This window comes from Bombus pascuorum, unplaced genomic scaffold (assembly GCF_905332965.1).
Source record: "Bombus pascuorum unplaced genomic scaffold, iyBomPasc1.1, whole genome shotgun sequence".
In the NCBI taxonomy this organism is placed as follows: domain Eukaryota; kingdom Metazoa; phylum Arthropoda; class Insecta; order Hymenoptera; family Apidae; genus Bombus; species Bombus pascuorum.
Window position 1 is genome coordinate 95,855 of NW_026869747.1, and position 14,569 is coordinate 110,423.

A 14,569-nucleotide genomic window follows, 5' to 3' on the forward strand; every position below is an offset into this window, starting at 1 on the left:
TTTTTTATAAATTACGAAAAAGTTACTTATATCTGAACTAAGAAATGTCATAAATATCATAAAACGGAAGCAGAAGAAATAACATTGAAAGAGAGAATGACAAAGAGTAATATTTTAAACGTAAAGGTTAGGTGTTAAATTCTACTCAAATCAAATAAAATATTTAATTATATATAAAAAAAAGTTAAAGTATTTACTTAGTTATGTTTATTCCAAATTGTTTGTTTCGGTATAATTTTTGCAAAATATTAAAGAATATATACTTGCGTAAATAAGAATATTACTTTCAAAGTCGAAACAATCATATAAACATTGATGTAGGAGCATTATAAATTCATAATTTTATTTTGTATACTTTGTTTGATAGAGAAATGAACATCTTTTTGCCCATTAGCAGTTGGTAGATAATGGTATTATATCATGAGACGTAATTTGATATGCCAGTTCTGTTAGATGGGAACACTATCTGCTTCGCATGTATATACAAGTTTCCGGTGAACCAAAATAAGAAGAGAAACCTTTGTTTGAGTTAATGAATTAAAAACTATTTGAAAGTGATCTGTGGAACAGTATAATTCAGAGAGATGAGGACGGAAGTTACAGAGTCACAACCTTTCAAAAACTTAAAAGAATTATTCGATAACGTGGGTAACTTGAAACCATGGCCAGAAATTGGAGAACTACGAGATTCAACTGATTATGTGTACAGTGGTTTAGAAATAAGCGCAGGAAGAACGCGGTTAGAGAAATTGGATAGAGAAGTACATCCGAAAACGTTGCTCTGTCATGATATGAAAGGTGGCTACCTAGAAGACAGGTAATAGAAATCACTATATTTATTAATTCATATATTATACATAATATACCCGTGATTTTTCAGATTTATATATGGATCAGAATCTTATGATTCTTACCTATTTTATCACTGGAGTGTTATTGACACTTTTGTGTATTTTAGTCATCATTTCATAACTGTGCCCCCTTTTGGATGGATTAATGCAGCACATAATCATGGTGTAAAAGTTCTTGGTACTGTAATTACGGAAAGAGAAGGTATCTGGGATGTTATACTTGAATATCATGAAGAAGTAAGAAGATTTGCAGATGCACTAATACTTGTTGCAAAATTTTATAAGTTTGATGGCTGGTTATTAAATATTGAAAATACCATTAAAAGTGAGCAAGTTAATAATTTAATTTATTTTGTAAAATATCTAACAGAAAATATTCATGAAGCAATTAGAAATTCTGAAATTATATGGTACGATAGCGTAACCAATGAAGGAAAATTAAATTGGCAAAATGAGCTTAACAGTAAAAACATGTAAGCTTATTACACTCTTATACTTTTACAATTGTTTCTGTTTGTAAATTTTATTGAATGTTCTAAGTACAATATTTCAGAGATTTCTTTTTAAACTGCGATGCCATTTACTTGAATTATAACTGGACGAAATCAAAATTGAAAAACAGTTTGGCACTAGCAAAAACTCACAGTCGAGATATTCATGATATTTATGTAGGACTTGATATTTGGGGAAGAGGTTGTCCTGGCGGTGGTGGATTTAATTCATCATATGTAATTACAATATTACTTATTTTATTGTAGCATATAATATAATATCGTTTAATATTTCATTAAACCATTATAATCTACAGGCTTTACAAAAAATACGACACGAAGGACTTTCTGTTGCACTTTTTGGTCCAGGTTGGACTCACGAATTTTTCGGATCTAAGACATTCCAAGAAGTAGAAGATCTATTTTGGGCACAGTTGTTTCCTTATTTATATGTTCATGTACCTATCTACGAAGAAGAAGTATTTAAAACATCATTTTGCCGTGGCAGTGGTAGCATGTATTATCGCTGTGGTCAGGTATGTCAAATTTTGACAAACACATTATTTTTAACAAACTGAATTTATCGTAACAGATATAACTTAAAAAACACGAAATTGGCACCCTGCTGAGGGTAGCCACCCACATGCTATATTTATTTTTATTTTATTTTTTTTATTACCAATGAGATATAACACTTTACCAAATGTCCTTCATGACAAATTGTAAAAACCAAAATAAACCATATATAAAAAAAAAAAAAAAAAAACTGAATTTATCACATGAATATATTATAACTGAGATGCACATAGTTTATGCAGGCACTATATGAAAGGGATGGAAAAAGATTTAAACACAAACCATTTTACAATTTATCCCTGCAAAATCCACAAATTTCAGTACCTATACCGCACATGAAATTTACATCATCGCCTCAACTTCCAGAACCGAAAAGTGAAAACGATCGAAGTGAGTGTTCAAAAGAACCGATACAATATGTTTATGAAACGAGGAAGAATGTTATTCGAGTATTAAAAAATGTTGTAAATATTGAAAATAAAATGCCAATGCATCGAACTGTCAGAGTTTGATATCTTTGTCCACGGGGATAAGACCACTGAGACAACAGTAACAACATAGAGATCGTCCTCCAGACCATAAATAATAATAATCTTTAAAATTGCTACAAGACAAACACCGAATCTTCCGCACCTTAAATCGGCTGAAGAAGCTCTTCGGTACTCTATGTTACTCTATCCCATCGGTCATCGAACACGGCAAGGGATATAGAGCCATAAAAATGCTTATCAGTAAGGCCTCTGATAGATCCCGAGTTCTCTGCACTCAGAGAATTAAAGATTCCAAAACCACGTTTCCGCAAGTAAGACGAATGCTATACCTCTTGATCGGCGCCCTCAAATTTTCTTCGGACGATTCTCACCGTCTTCCATAGTTGAATAACCTCCTCGTATGACAGAACAGAAGATACATCGTTACTGGTACCAAGTCGACAAATAAGTCCACTTCGTGACGTCTCCGGTACCGCCGGCTTCCCAGAACTTACTAGTAACGCGATGACATGCCAAGAATAAGAATAAACGTCTACGCAACACGTGCTTCTGTTATTCACGATCTTGTGTCGTTTCTTCCTTTCAAGTTATAAACTGTTCTTTGTACAGGTCTTTAATTAGTATTGTGCTTGCGTGCTATTTCATCACTTCAAACTTGTTAAACTTTTATCACTCGTTCCAACAGCATTTGTTATTTGTATGTAGCGAAGCATTCTTTATCCGTTCTCCTTTCTACCGCGCGAAAAGTTTCATGAATCCCACAAGACTACTGGGGACAAATTTTGGAAGTGTGCGCCGAAATGTGTATGATGATCTTCTCAGATTCCCAAATTTCATAATCTTGAAAATGCAGATTTTCGTTGAGCCGCTGGAACAGGGTCTGTACCTTCACCTGAGGAAACAGGGCTAGTAACCGCTCCGGCTCCGATGTCTCAGAGAATTATTTCACATCGGTAGATTCGTTAACGATTCAATTTAAGTTGCTGAATGGGATAGGTTATCAGGCTTCGATATCTTCAACGCAGTACCAATATAGCTATAGCTCCCGCAAAGATGCACATTCTTCTTCTCCTTGATGCTCAATGATCTCTGATACCAGCATACTTTTCTAAGATATGGAAGATGGGGAAAGTAGTTCCCTTGCTGGGGAAGGATAAGAACAAACCAACAAACCAAATCCAGCCAGGTACAGATCAACGAGTTAGCTGTTTGCAGAGTATCCATTAGTAAGGTCTTTGAGAGTGTGATACAGGTAGTCTCCTTGTATCTTTAACGGGTACCCTTACCTCGAGTAGAAACTCATACAGGGCCCGGGTCCCCGGACAGGACCAATCGGGGTCGGGATCACGCCCGACCGACGCACAAGGCACCCAGTGCACTTGCTTCCTTTATTAGCTAGGCCTGGCAGGGGCTTTCGCTCGTCTAAGGTAAAACGGGGCCACCTTCCCTTAGGCCCTACCGTCTCCCGGGACGGTTCCGAAGCAGTTGGTACGCTGCTCACCCGCCGGCGTAACCGTTTCCGGAGTACGAGTGGGGAGGCTCGCACCCGGGGGACCGGCCGCCTAACCAGCATTCGGCTATGAACCACGCCACCACGAGTCCATACCCAGTTTCGGACGAGCAGAGGGGTCGCTACTCCCTCCGGGCTAATACTCATCCTGCCCGTGGTACCAGTTTATGTCACTGGTGGGACCACCGTGTGGATGTACGGCCACGTCACTGCTGGCACCTGCGACCTGCTAACAGGGCTCTCAACAGATCAAGAAGGGACGCTCGCAAGCGGGGACCTGCGACACTTTTGTGCCCAGGGATATATCCCGGCGGTCCCCTCATTCGTGTCAGGATCGTGGGTGCGCTACTACCCATGACCGCGTAGAGAGAGCATGGCCGCACTTAAGCGCACGCATACTCCCGGCGATCATCCTTGTGGAGTACATAGGGACTCACGTAAGCGGAACGCTTGTTCCGACGGTCCCCCTGGCTGCGGGAACGTGGGTTTGCCAGCCCCCATAGGCTCACGCCCTCCCTGCGTGTAGAGTGTGATACAGAGACTCATACCGTTTCATTGTAAAGAGGCTGCCATTCCTCCCGATCAGCAATTTGGCTTCCGGGTCAAATACAGTAAGGTCCACGCCATAATAAAATTCGTTACAGGCGTCTGCTGGTAGCAAAACTCTACTCATAGTCCTGGAAAGGGATTTTGACATGTTTCGATCGAGCGGTTTGCTATAAAAGCTGATACGATACGGTTTCTTTAAACATGCAGTTCAGGTGATTTGGTCCACAATCTTCGAAATGTGTCTCATTGGATGTCAAGCTCGAATATCGTCTTCGGAGTGAATAACGGTCTGCAACAGGGAACGTTCAACACCTCCATCCTGTTCAATTTGTATTTTAGTCGTGCTTCGAGCCTCTTCCATCTGAATAGCGACTTTAACCTATGCGCGTTAGTATTTGCCAATGGCCTCCTCATTTACGCGACGGGAATGTATTCATCCAAAATTAATTCCAAGCTACAGGAAATTTTCGATCGAATTATGGTTTGCTGTGGTAACTGAAAGTTCCGTACATTCTCGCTGATTTCTTATCACCGGCAATAGCCCCTATCCGTTCCGCATAAGAAAATGGTCAAATATCCCGGTATATATTTGTATTGCAAATTACAGATTACACAGCACGTTAAGACGCAAATGTAAAATAAATCAGAAAAGACTATTATAGCAAATAAAGGTTCGGTCCTCTCAAAGCATCTCTGCGTGAAATGTAGCAAATTGGGGCAAATCGGAATGAGATATGAGAAATGCACTGTTTACACAAATATTAAACGTTGCTATTTTATCGTTTGTTTGCAAAGGTGTATCTGAAATGACTGGCATTTCCTTGAGTCCAATTCGCGTTAGCTTTTCCTTCTGACATGCATCGCAATTTTTGATACAAGTCTCTACCCTTTCCATTAATCCTGGTATTTTCTATTTTTCTTCAATTCTTTGATAAGTTTTTTGTACTCCCAGGTGTCCTATAGTTTCGTTATGGTTTTCACATAGAATTGTATCTACTTCTTCTTCTGTCGACTCTTTTATTGGTTCCCATGCAAAACTTAATCTTTTGTATGTATCATTGAAATAAAGAATTATGAGTTTCAACTGAATTTTTACAATTTACCGACCAAGCCGTACGAATATACTGTGATATAGCTTGTGAAACTGTGTGACCATATGTTCCGAAATCTCTGCGATACAATGTATTTGATTCGTTACACGGGCTTTCCCATCCAGGGATACGCACCACGCAAAATTTGGTGACGACGCGTTTCGTTTGGCCGTCGATAAACAAGCATTGTCGAAACAGGGCACGGCAATGTATCCCCTGCCAGCGATGTAAGGTCGCCAGGCACATATCCACGCCCGTTGTAACATTCAAAAAACATATTAACCAATCAACAATATACACAGAGACATTATCGTGATGCAATACCACGTTTTGGCGTACCCTCGAAAATAAGAACCGATCAAGGACGTCAATGTGAATCAAAACTATTCGACGAATTATGCAAGCTGTTCGGCATCAAATACCATTGTAATGGTTTTCTACTGCTTTCCTTTTCAATAATGAATATCATCTATTCCTTTTGAAAAGGTTAAACTGTTAATATGACTTCAAACATGGTATACCTTGCTCCATATCACATTGATATATAGAAATATATAGCAATATAAAAAAATTGAGAGATTTTAGATAATTTTGTTCTTATAACACTTGGTATAGTATTAACATCATGCACAATACTGAACACAATAGAATCTAGTTAATTAATATAAATACTGAAGTATTTATATATAAAATTAAACAAGCATGAAATTTGTCTTTTGCATTTGAAATTTGTAAATAATAATTAGGAAAGGTAATGAATAAATGGAATTCATCACCTTTTTTAAATGGAATAGCGCATTCTACAATTAAGAGTGGATAAAAGAAACGGACTTACCGTGGCAGCATGGCGAAGAATTTATAAAGTCTTGACTTGCTCAGAAATCAATTTCAATCAGTAGACTCTTCAAATAATTTCCTAAAATATTATAGTCAATTAGAAGAATGAAGTAACTGTCGAAGTAAGAGCTTGAAGAAAACTAATATTAAAAGAAACAGAAATAAGGGAAGATTTGCATGCGAAAGGATGCGTAAGTGTTCATTGACAAAAATCAAATTAACTGATAATATAATTAAAAAGTGAGAAAAAAATATCGTCCCGTTCATGTCAGGGGCATAAATGCGGGATTTTTCATCTAATTGTTTCTGTATGAACTGAAGTATCCATTGAATGTCTCCCTTTCCTCTTAATTTTATGTGACGATGACATATATAAAGTCGATTACAAAGATGTTGGGTCACCAGCATAATTTTGTCTTTTAAGCTCTATATTTTGAGTAAGTGTGCAATTATATAGAAAAATGTATTGAAGTATGTTAGAGTATAATATAGAAAATCTATGAATACCAAAACGACTGATTTATTACATATGTTTCAAGAAACATCAGAAAAATGCAAAATTTTATATCACAAAAATTTGAGGCATTTTATTACTTTGTTACAAAGTAAAAGTTATGCCTCCGGTGTAATTCTTTAGTATTTCGTCAGATATTCTTTATTTTTAATTATTTCTCTTAAACGATTGGTATGTATAAGTTACTTTTGTGTGTGTGTGTGTGCGCGCGCGCGCGTGTAATTGTGTGTGTAGAAATATACTATAAACAAAAGATAAGAGTTAGATTTCATTTGAATCATTGTACCTGTCGCTATAAGGCTGCCGGCAACTAATTCCGACGCGTACGTTGTCACAGACGCACAATTATAGGCAGAATTCACTGAAGCGGTCTCGACAACTTTTTGCGCATATTGGGGAAACTATGGCCAAACGGCAATTATATATATAGACAAAAGTTATACAAAAAGTTAATTTCTATAACATATTCAGAAATCATCGAAATCAGTAAAGTGGAAATCTTTGAAGGTAGTTTCCGAGATATTATTAAAAATACTTTCGATAGTGTACATTGAACTTTGCCAATATAAACGTTACTAATATAACCGTCTTAAAGCAATATTACGATACGTTAAACACTGTATGTAATTAAATAAACAAAACAGTGTACCGCCTAAATCTTTCTCACGTTAAACTAAACTTTAGTAACTACTAACTAGTAACTAAACTTTATGCAAGTTATGTCAGACTTCAAAAATACACAACCAATGCATGCTTTTGAACCAATGGATTCCTAAACATAAAATCGTTATATTTCGTTTTTATCCATCGAGTACTACCAAAAAACATAAAAAATGTTTGCAAGAAGGCGATGATCTGAAAGCGATATTGCACTGCACGCTACCAAGTGTAAATCTGTATAATACGGAAGTAGAATCTAAAACATTCCTTAAGTGAGCAAAGTTTCAATAACCGATTTTACGTAGGATATCCTGTAGTAACGAAACCAATATCGCTATTGTGTTATATTCGTCGTTAAGTATAAATAGTACGAATATAACCCCTTTCTGTTTCTGGTTCTTTTTAATATGTGGACTTTTCAAAATGGCTTTTAACACTGTTAAGCTCGAATTATAGTTTTACTCAACGAATACTTAAATCTTTAATGGAAAATACGAAGAGGATAATCTTGCAACACTTGAATACAGTTCTACAGAAGAAGAGATACTTTTAAGCTATTAACCAAGTATAGTGGTATAACATTCTAGCAGTGTATAACAATATACTGCCAGAGGATCAAGCATGATTCGAAACTAACAAATTCTGCGACTACAATATTTCTAGTGCTGGAGATTAAGATAACAGGAATAATGGTGAAACGAAAGCACACTATTATTGGACTCAATACTTTATAGATGTGTATTTTGCAGACAATGTAATGAGAAGGTCAGGAAACTTAATACATTTACATGGTAAAGGGGGCATATTTTAAAGTTATTGTATGCAAAACCTCCTTGAAAAGATAGATAAGCTAAAAATATTAATATAGAGCAAAAAGGAAGAAAATAGAGAAATAAGAATGAAATAAATGAAATTCAATGAAGGAGGTAGCGCCTATTAGCAGACCACCACTGGGATCTCGGTTGTTGTTGTTCTATCGAACTATTATGTTCACAACAGGTGTCCACAAGTTTCGAATGCTTTCTGCACAAAGGATTGGGATTATATATAATATATGTGTGGCAGTTTTTTTCTTTTTCTTTTTTTTTTTTTTAATATAACATTAGATTGATATAAATTATTTCATAACGCTGATTAGTATTTTTGCATTAAATTTCAAAATTTCAAAATTTCAAAATTTCAAAATTTCAAAATTTCAAAATTTCAAAATCGTTACGTCATTTTATTGTTTTTCTTAAATTAAGTAACTTTAAATTGTAACTTTTTTCATTGATTCTTTACAGTCGCATCTACCACTATAACAACTTATTAGCCACTTAGTTGAGATCATGGAGTTTTATCATTTTTGGGAAAGATTGATCCGTTGTAAAAATTTCAGCAATTACGTTTGATTAAAAGTTTGCAAGCGTTAGAATATTTTTTGTATTAATTCAAAGGGAAAAGACAAATTCTTTATTCGACAACTTTTGTATTTCCGATTTTAATGTTTTAAGAAGTAAGCAAATGTTGCATGATAAAACATGTATCTTAGTATTATTGTTATCTTAACAAATAGATAAATTTTCCACGATGAAATATACATTCCAATATATTATTATTATACTTATATAACTCTATATACGATTTACTTTTATATATTAAAACTTAATTGAATCATATTTTAATTGTTATCATGCTAAAACACATTATAATATAAATCGATTTTAATGTTTCTCAGGTTTGATTACCTTGGTCTTCACAGTTCTACTGACGCCTTATAAGTCTCTCGGCCAGAGTTTGCAGATGTGCGCAGACGGAGTTGCCAGTTTGACAGGACTTGCTGGTATTGTTGATGCGTTGATGACGCCGCGCAACAGATTTTCCGGCTTTTCCATGGCTTTCCTTGTATTCGACCTCGCTGCCTTTGGCCTTTCGTTTACATCTCTATCTGTGATCGTCGTTCGTATTTCCACAAACGTAGGGATGCCACTGGATGGTGACAAGTCTAATTCGGTACGTATTGTCCTCTCCAACATTTATTTGATCGTTACTTCAATACTTGTTATTTACTATATAAATAATTGTATAGATTATTAAATAATGAAGAATTTAACTGAAGGAAAAGAAAACAAAAGTAACGTAGAAAAATAGTAATTAACATTTCAGTAGTGCAACATAGTGTTCAGCAGAGAAAAAGAAATAGGAAAGGACAGTACCGGTGAAAGTACAGACAATACGTACCGAATTAGACTTGTCACCATCCAGTGGCATCCCTACGTTTGTGGAAATACGAACGACGATCACAGATAGAGATGTAAACGAAAGGCCAAAGGCAGCGAGGTCGAATACAAGGAAAGCCATGGTAAAGCCGGAAAATCTGTTGCGCGGCGTCATCAACGCATCAACAATACCAGCAAGTCCTGTCAAACTGGCAACTCCGTCTGCGCACATCTGCAAACTCTGGCCGAGAGACTTATAGGGCGTCAGTAGAACTGTGAAGACCAAGGTAATCAAACCTGAGAAACATTAAAATCGATTTATATTATAATGTGTTTTAGCATGATAACAATTAAAATATGATTCAATTAAGTTTTAGTATATAAATGTAAATCGTATATAGAGTTATATAAGTATAATAATAATATATTGGAATGTATATTTCATCGTGGAAAATTTATCTATTTGTTAAGATAACAATAATACTAAGATACATGTTTTATCATGCAACATTTGCTTACTTCTTAAAACATTAAAATCGGAAATACAAAAGTTGTCGAATAAAGAATTTGTCTTTTCCCTTTGAATTAATACAAAAAATATTCTAACGCTTGCAAACTTTTAATCAAACGTAATTGCTGAAATTTTTACAACGGATCAATCTTTCCCAAAAATGATAAAACTCTATGATCTCAACTAAGTGGCTAATAAGTTGTTATAGTGGTAGATGCGACTGTAAAGAATCAATGAAAAAAGTTACAATTTAAAGTTACTTAATTTAAGATAAACAATAAAATGACGTAACGATTTTGAAATTTTGAAATTTTGAAATTTTGAAATTTAATGCAAAAATACTAATCAGCGTTATGAAATAATTTATATCAATCTAATGTTATATTAAAAAAAAAAAAAAAAAAAAAAGAAAAAAACTGCCACACATATATTATATATAATCCCAATCCTTTGTGCAGAAAGCATTCGAAACTTGTGTACACCTGTTGTGAACATAATAGTTCGATGGAACAACAACAACCGAGATCCCAATGGTGGTCTGCTAATAGGCGCTAATAGGCGAAGCTATAGCTGGTTCGTGTTAATCCTTAGCATCAGTGAGGTATTGGCAGACTTCATCCTGGTACTGTTTGGCTGCCACTTTTATGTAACTTTGCATCGGAGGGTGCACAGCTGTTTCCAAATGGAGACAATCGACGACGTAGTAAACAATGACGAAATCGAGATGCATGACGTGGTCCAGCACAGCGAGATGCCGGGTATTCAACCGCCTTGCTTGGTGCAGCCGCTTATGCAGGTGAGGCCGAATCCTCTCCCACGACCCTTCTCGGCTACTTACGGCTCGACCTTACTTAAATCGACGCTCATCGCTGAACCGACGCCCAGCGATGATCTGACGCCCAGCGATGAACTGACGTCCAGCGATGAACCGATGCCCATGGCTCGACCATCTCGTAGAACTTCCGCTATTATATCACGAAGCTGGCAATACCCTCATCCATTGCACGAAGTAGGTATTTCATTCGTCATCCTTCACGCTAGAAGATAAGTATCGCCGTGTAAAAATAGCCATCAGTATCTTTGACATCGATTTCTGCCGTTTCCCTTTCCATATATAATTATATGCGTAACCACGGAAAAAATTCTTGAACCGTTCTTGTCGCTCCTAATTGCTCTTTCGAAATCTTTTTTGGCAGATTTCAATATTTGTGAAAGCGAAACGTAGCGAATTCTATTTCTTAAGATTCCTTTTGTACTTGATTTGATACGTAAGTGTTCTTAAGATTGTTGAAATTCCATGGAAAATGGTTAATCCCCTACTTACTGTGGCTATTTCATACGACTCGTATGTCATTTAAACGTTTCATTTAAAAATGAGAGTATGTGTCAATACTTGTCATGGCCATTGTATTTATTTGAATTCATTGAGAAAATAATTGTCATATAATTAAACCATCAGATTTAATAGAGGTGAAATTCATTTAAGAGATATGTCACTTCAAAATTTTTCTTGTATCTTCTTCGAAACTACAATGCTCTCTGATCCAGCTATCGCGAAATTTCTAGAACTATACATCAAATTTTCATCAAATTTTATTCTGCATAATTTACTATTATTTTTGCAATTTAAAGCTTTATATCTTCGGAAGAAATTCAAAACCAATAATGTAATGGCACAAACTCTCCTATCTTACTATACTACCATTATATTTATTATTTCTTAAAAACAGACCAATGAAAATAACATACAAAATTGTTGTATTTTCATTACTGCAAGGAATAAGAATAGGCACATAGAATTGTCATTTACAAATCAATTCAGTTAATCAGTTAACTATTTAGTATTTTTTGATCTTTTAAATAATTAAATATAAAAACAAAAATATATGTGGAATGAATATAAGTTTTGGAAATATACTTATTATACACATATATTTACAGAAAAAATTTCTTTAAAAGAAAATTAATTTAGATAGAATATCATTTCATATATTATCATTTATATTCTTTAACGATAGTTAAAGGAATAATGAATAATGGTATTTAATTTTACATTCGACCCAAACAGAGATTTCAACAACGTACCAGACGGCCGATAATGAGAATGCCGACTATCGGCGAAGAAGAGGAGCACCATATACACTTGTATAATGGTATCGACGGTACAGCGGCAGAAGACTTTGTGCTGATATTGATTGCACCCGGCCGACAGTGGGACAATTAATTTCCGATAATGAAATGTATTTAAAACATTGTTAAACACTGTATCAATTTCTATCATGTTGCAATTGTTCTCTATTGTATCTATTGTTATGTATCATATCCCTTAATTGATTTTCAAAATTCTTCTTTCATTAACGTATCTAAATTTGGTTGATCTAGTATTAAAAGTAGAAAGTTTTTATCATTTCAATTATCAACGCTTTGAAAATTTGTTAGACAATTGTTGTTGTTACACATAGATACATAGAATAGATATATAGATACATGTCGTGTTACTCGATGTATAGATATGATTATATTTAATAAGTAAGATTTAAAAGTTAGTAAATTTATATATTTTTTCTGTTGTTTATCATGTAGCTCTGTGTATTTGTTGTGAAATAAATTCCAAATAAAAACTATAATTGTGATATTTCTCGCCAGTCACTATAGGTTCTTACAAATAATAGCATTTCTTTGTTTAATTAATGAATATATTATGATTTATTTCTTTGCAATATCATAAACAGCATAAGTTAACTTAAGGAAATTGTATTTTCGTCCAGTCGCGGGGAGACGCGTTCTCTTTGAGACGCGTCAACAGGAGTCGTAAATTCCCGTTACGAAGTACGAATCGACACTGCGAGCAGGGCGATCCCCTGATTTCAGTTACGATAATAGGGGTGATTGTGTTGGAATAACTGTAGTCTACAGTTATCTAGTATATATTTATTTATCACCATTAACAACACGTGAGACTTACAGAAATTATTTTTACATCTTACCCGATCTAACCCAGCAAAAGAAGAAAAATTACAACAAACGCAAATACTAGGAGGGCTGCAGAAAAAGAAAGTAAGCAGTGGCTCCAAGAAATCTCACTACAAAACCCCTTCAGCATACTACCACAAGAGAAGGAACCAGAAACAACGGAAAAACCAAAACACGACGCCAAACCACCACCAATATACATCGATGGGCAAGTAATAGACCCCCTCCTCGAACTACTAAACAATACGGCAGGCAAAGAAAACTACTCAATAAAACAATTAAAACTGGACCAGGTAAAAGTGCTAATCAACGCCCCAGAAACCTACAGAAAAGTGGTAAAAGTGCTAAAAGAAAAAAACGCCGGGTACCACACCTACCAGCTCAAAACTGACAAAAGCTATAAAGCAGTTATCAGAGGGCTACACCCAAGAACAAACACAAGCAACATATGCGACGAACTAGCCAAAATCGGACACCAGGTAAGGGCAATAAACTACATAACAAGATTTGATACCAAACAACCACTACCGCTGTTCCTAATAGAAATAGAACCGAACAAAAACAACAAGGAAATCTTTGACATTAAACAAATCTTAAACACAATAATCACGGTTGAACCACCCAGACAAAAAAAAGACATACATCAATGCATGCGGTGCCAACAATATGGGCACACAAAAAATTACTGCAACAGAAACCCGGTGTGCGTCAAATGTGCAGAAAAGCACCTGACAACTTACTGCCCATATACGGGAAAAATAAACGAGGTAAAGTGCTACAACTGCAACGGAAACCATCCAGCCAGCTACAAAAGCTGCCAGCCAGAAAAATACTCCAACGTAAATTGTTTCCGCCGCTTAGAAGCAGGACATATAACTACCACCACACACAACAAGACAGGGCAGAAGCTGAGACACCAATTAAAGTACAGTACGTAATGAACAACAACCACAACAATATCAACACCACTGGCAGTCGAAGCTACGCGCAAGCAACCAAGGAAGTAACACCCGTAGCCAACCAAAACCACAACAACAACACCAACGACGCTACAGAAATAAAAGAACTATTAAAACAATCCATCAAAAGCACCGACATGTTAACAAGAACGATAAGCGAACTAAACGAAGCATTCAAGCAGCAATCATTACAAATCACAGCTATGATACAACTGATAACAACCATGCTAAGCAAAAAGTAAAAACGGACATACTAAAAATAGCTGCCTGGAACTCTAACGGCCTACAACAAAGGGCCATTGAAACCAAAGCATTCCTATACCACAACAACATAGACAAACTACTCGTATCAGAGACG

General features: G+C 35.6%; 2 protein-coding genes across 2 annotated transcripts; both read left to right on the forward strand.

The window, feature by feature from the left end:
- Positions 1–206: 206 nt before the first annotated feature.
- On the forward strand, positions 207–9,859 carry LOC132915864 (uncharacterized). The gene is made up of 6 exons (XM_060975632.1): positions 207–817; positions 881–1,324; positions 1,405–1,579; positions 5,862–5,985; positions 9,288–9,562; positions 9,719–9,859. Exons 1-6 carry the CDS (start codon positions 585–587, stop codon positions 9,857–9,859), a joined length of 1,392 nt encoding a protein of 463 aa, XP_060831615.1. The 5' UTR covers positions 207–584.
- Positions 9,860–10,944: 1,085 nt separating this feature from the next.
- On the forward strand, positions 10,945–12,863 carry LOC132915849 (cell surface glycoprotein 1-like). The gene is made up of 2 exons (XM_060975616.1): positions 10,945–11,288; positions 12,348–12,863. Exons 1-2 carry the CDS (start codon positions 10,962–10,964, stop codon positions 12,501–12,503), a joined length of 483 nt encoding a protein of 160 aa, XP_060831599.1. The 5' UTR covers positions 10,945–10,961; the 3' UTR covers positions 12,504–12,863.
- Positions 12,864–14,569: the final 1,706 nt, after the last annotated feature.

Coding starts and splice junctions, on each gene's coding strand:
- LOC132915849 (XM_060975616.1), top strand. CDS start 10,962: ATGGAGACAATCGACGACGTAGTAAACAATGACGAAATCGAGATGCAT. Junction 11,289..12,347: donor ACCCTCATCCATTGCACGAA/GTAGGTATTTCA, acceptor CGACCCAAACAG/AGATTTCAACAACGTACCAG.
- LOC132915864 (XM_060975632.1), top strand. CDS start 585: ATGAGGACGGAAGTTACAGAGTCACAACCTTTCAAAAACTTAAAAGAA. Junction 818..880: donor GGTGGCTACCTAGAAGACAG/GTAATAGAAATC, acceptor GTGATTTTTCAG/ATTTATATATGGATCAGAAT. Junction 1,580..5,861: donor GTGGATTTAATTCATCATAT/GTAATTACAATA, acceptor CAATATACACAG/AGACATTATCGTGATGCAAT.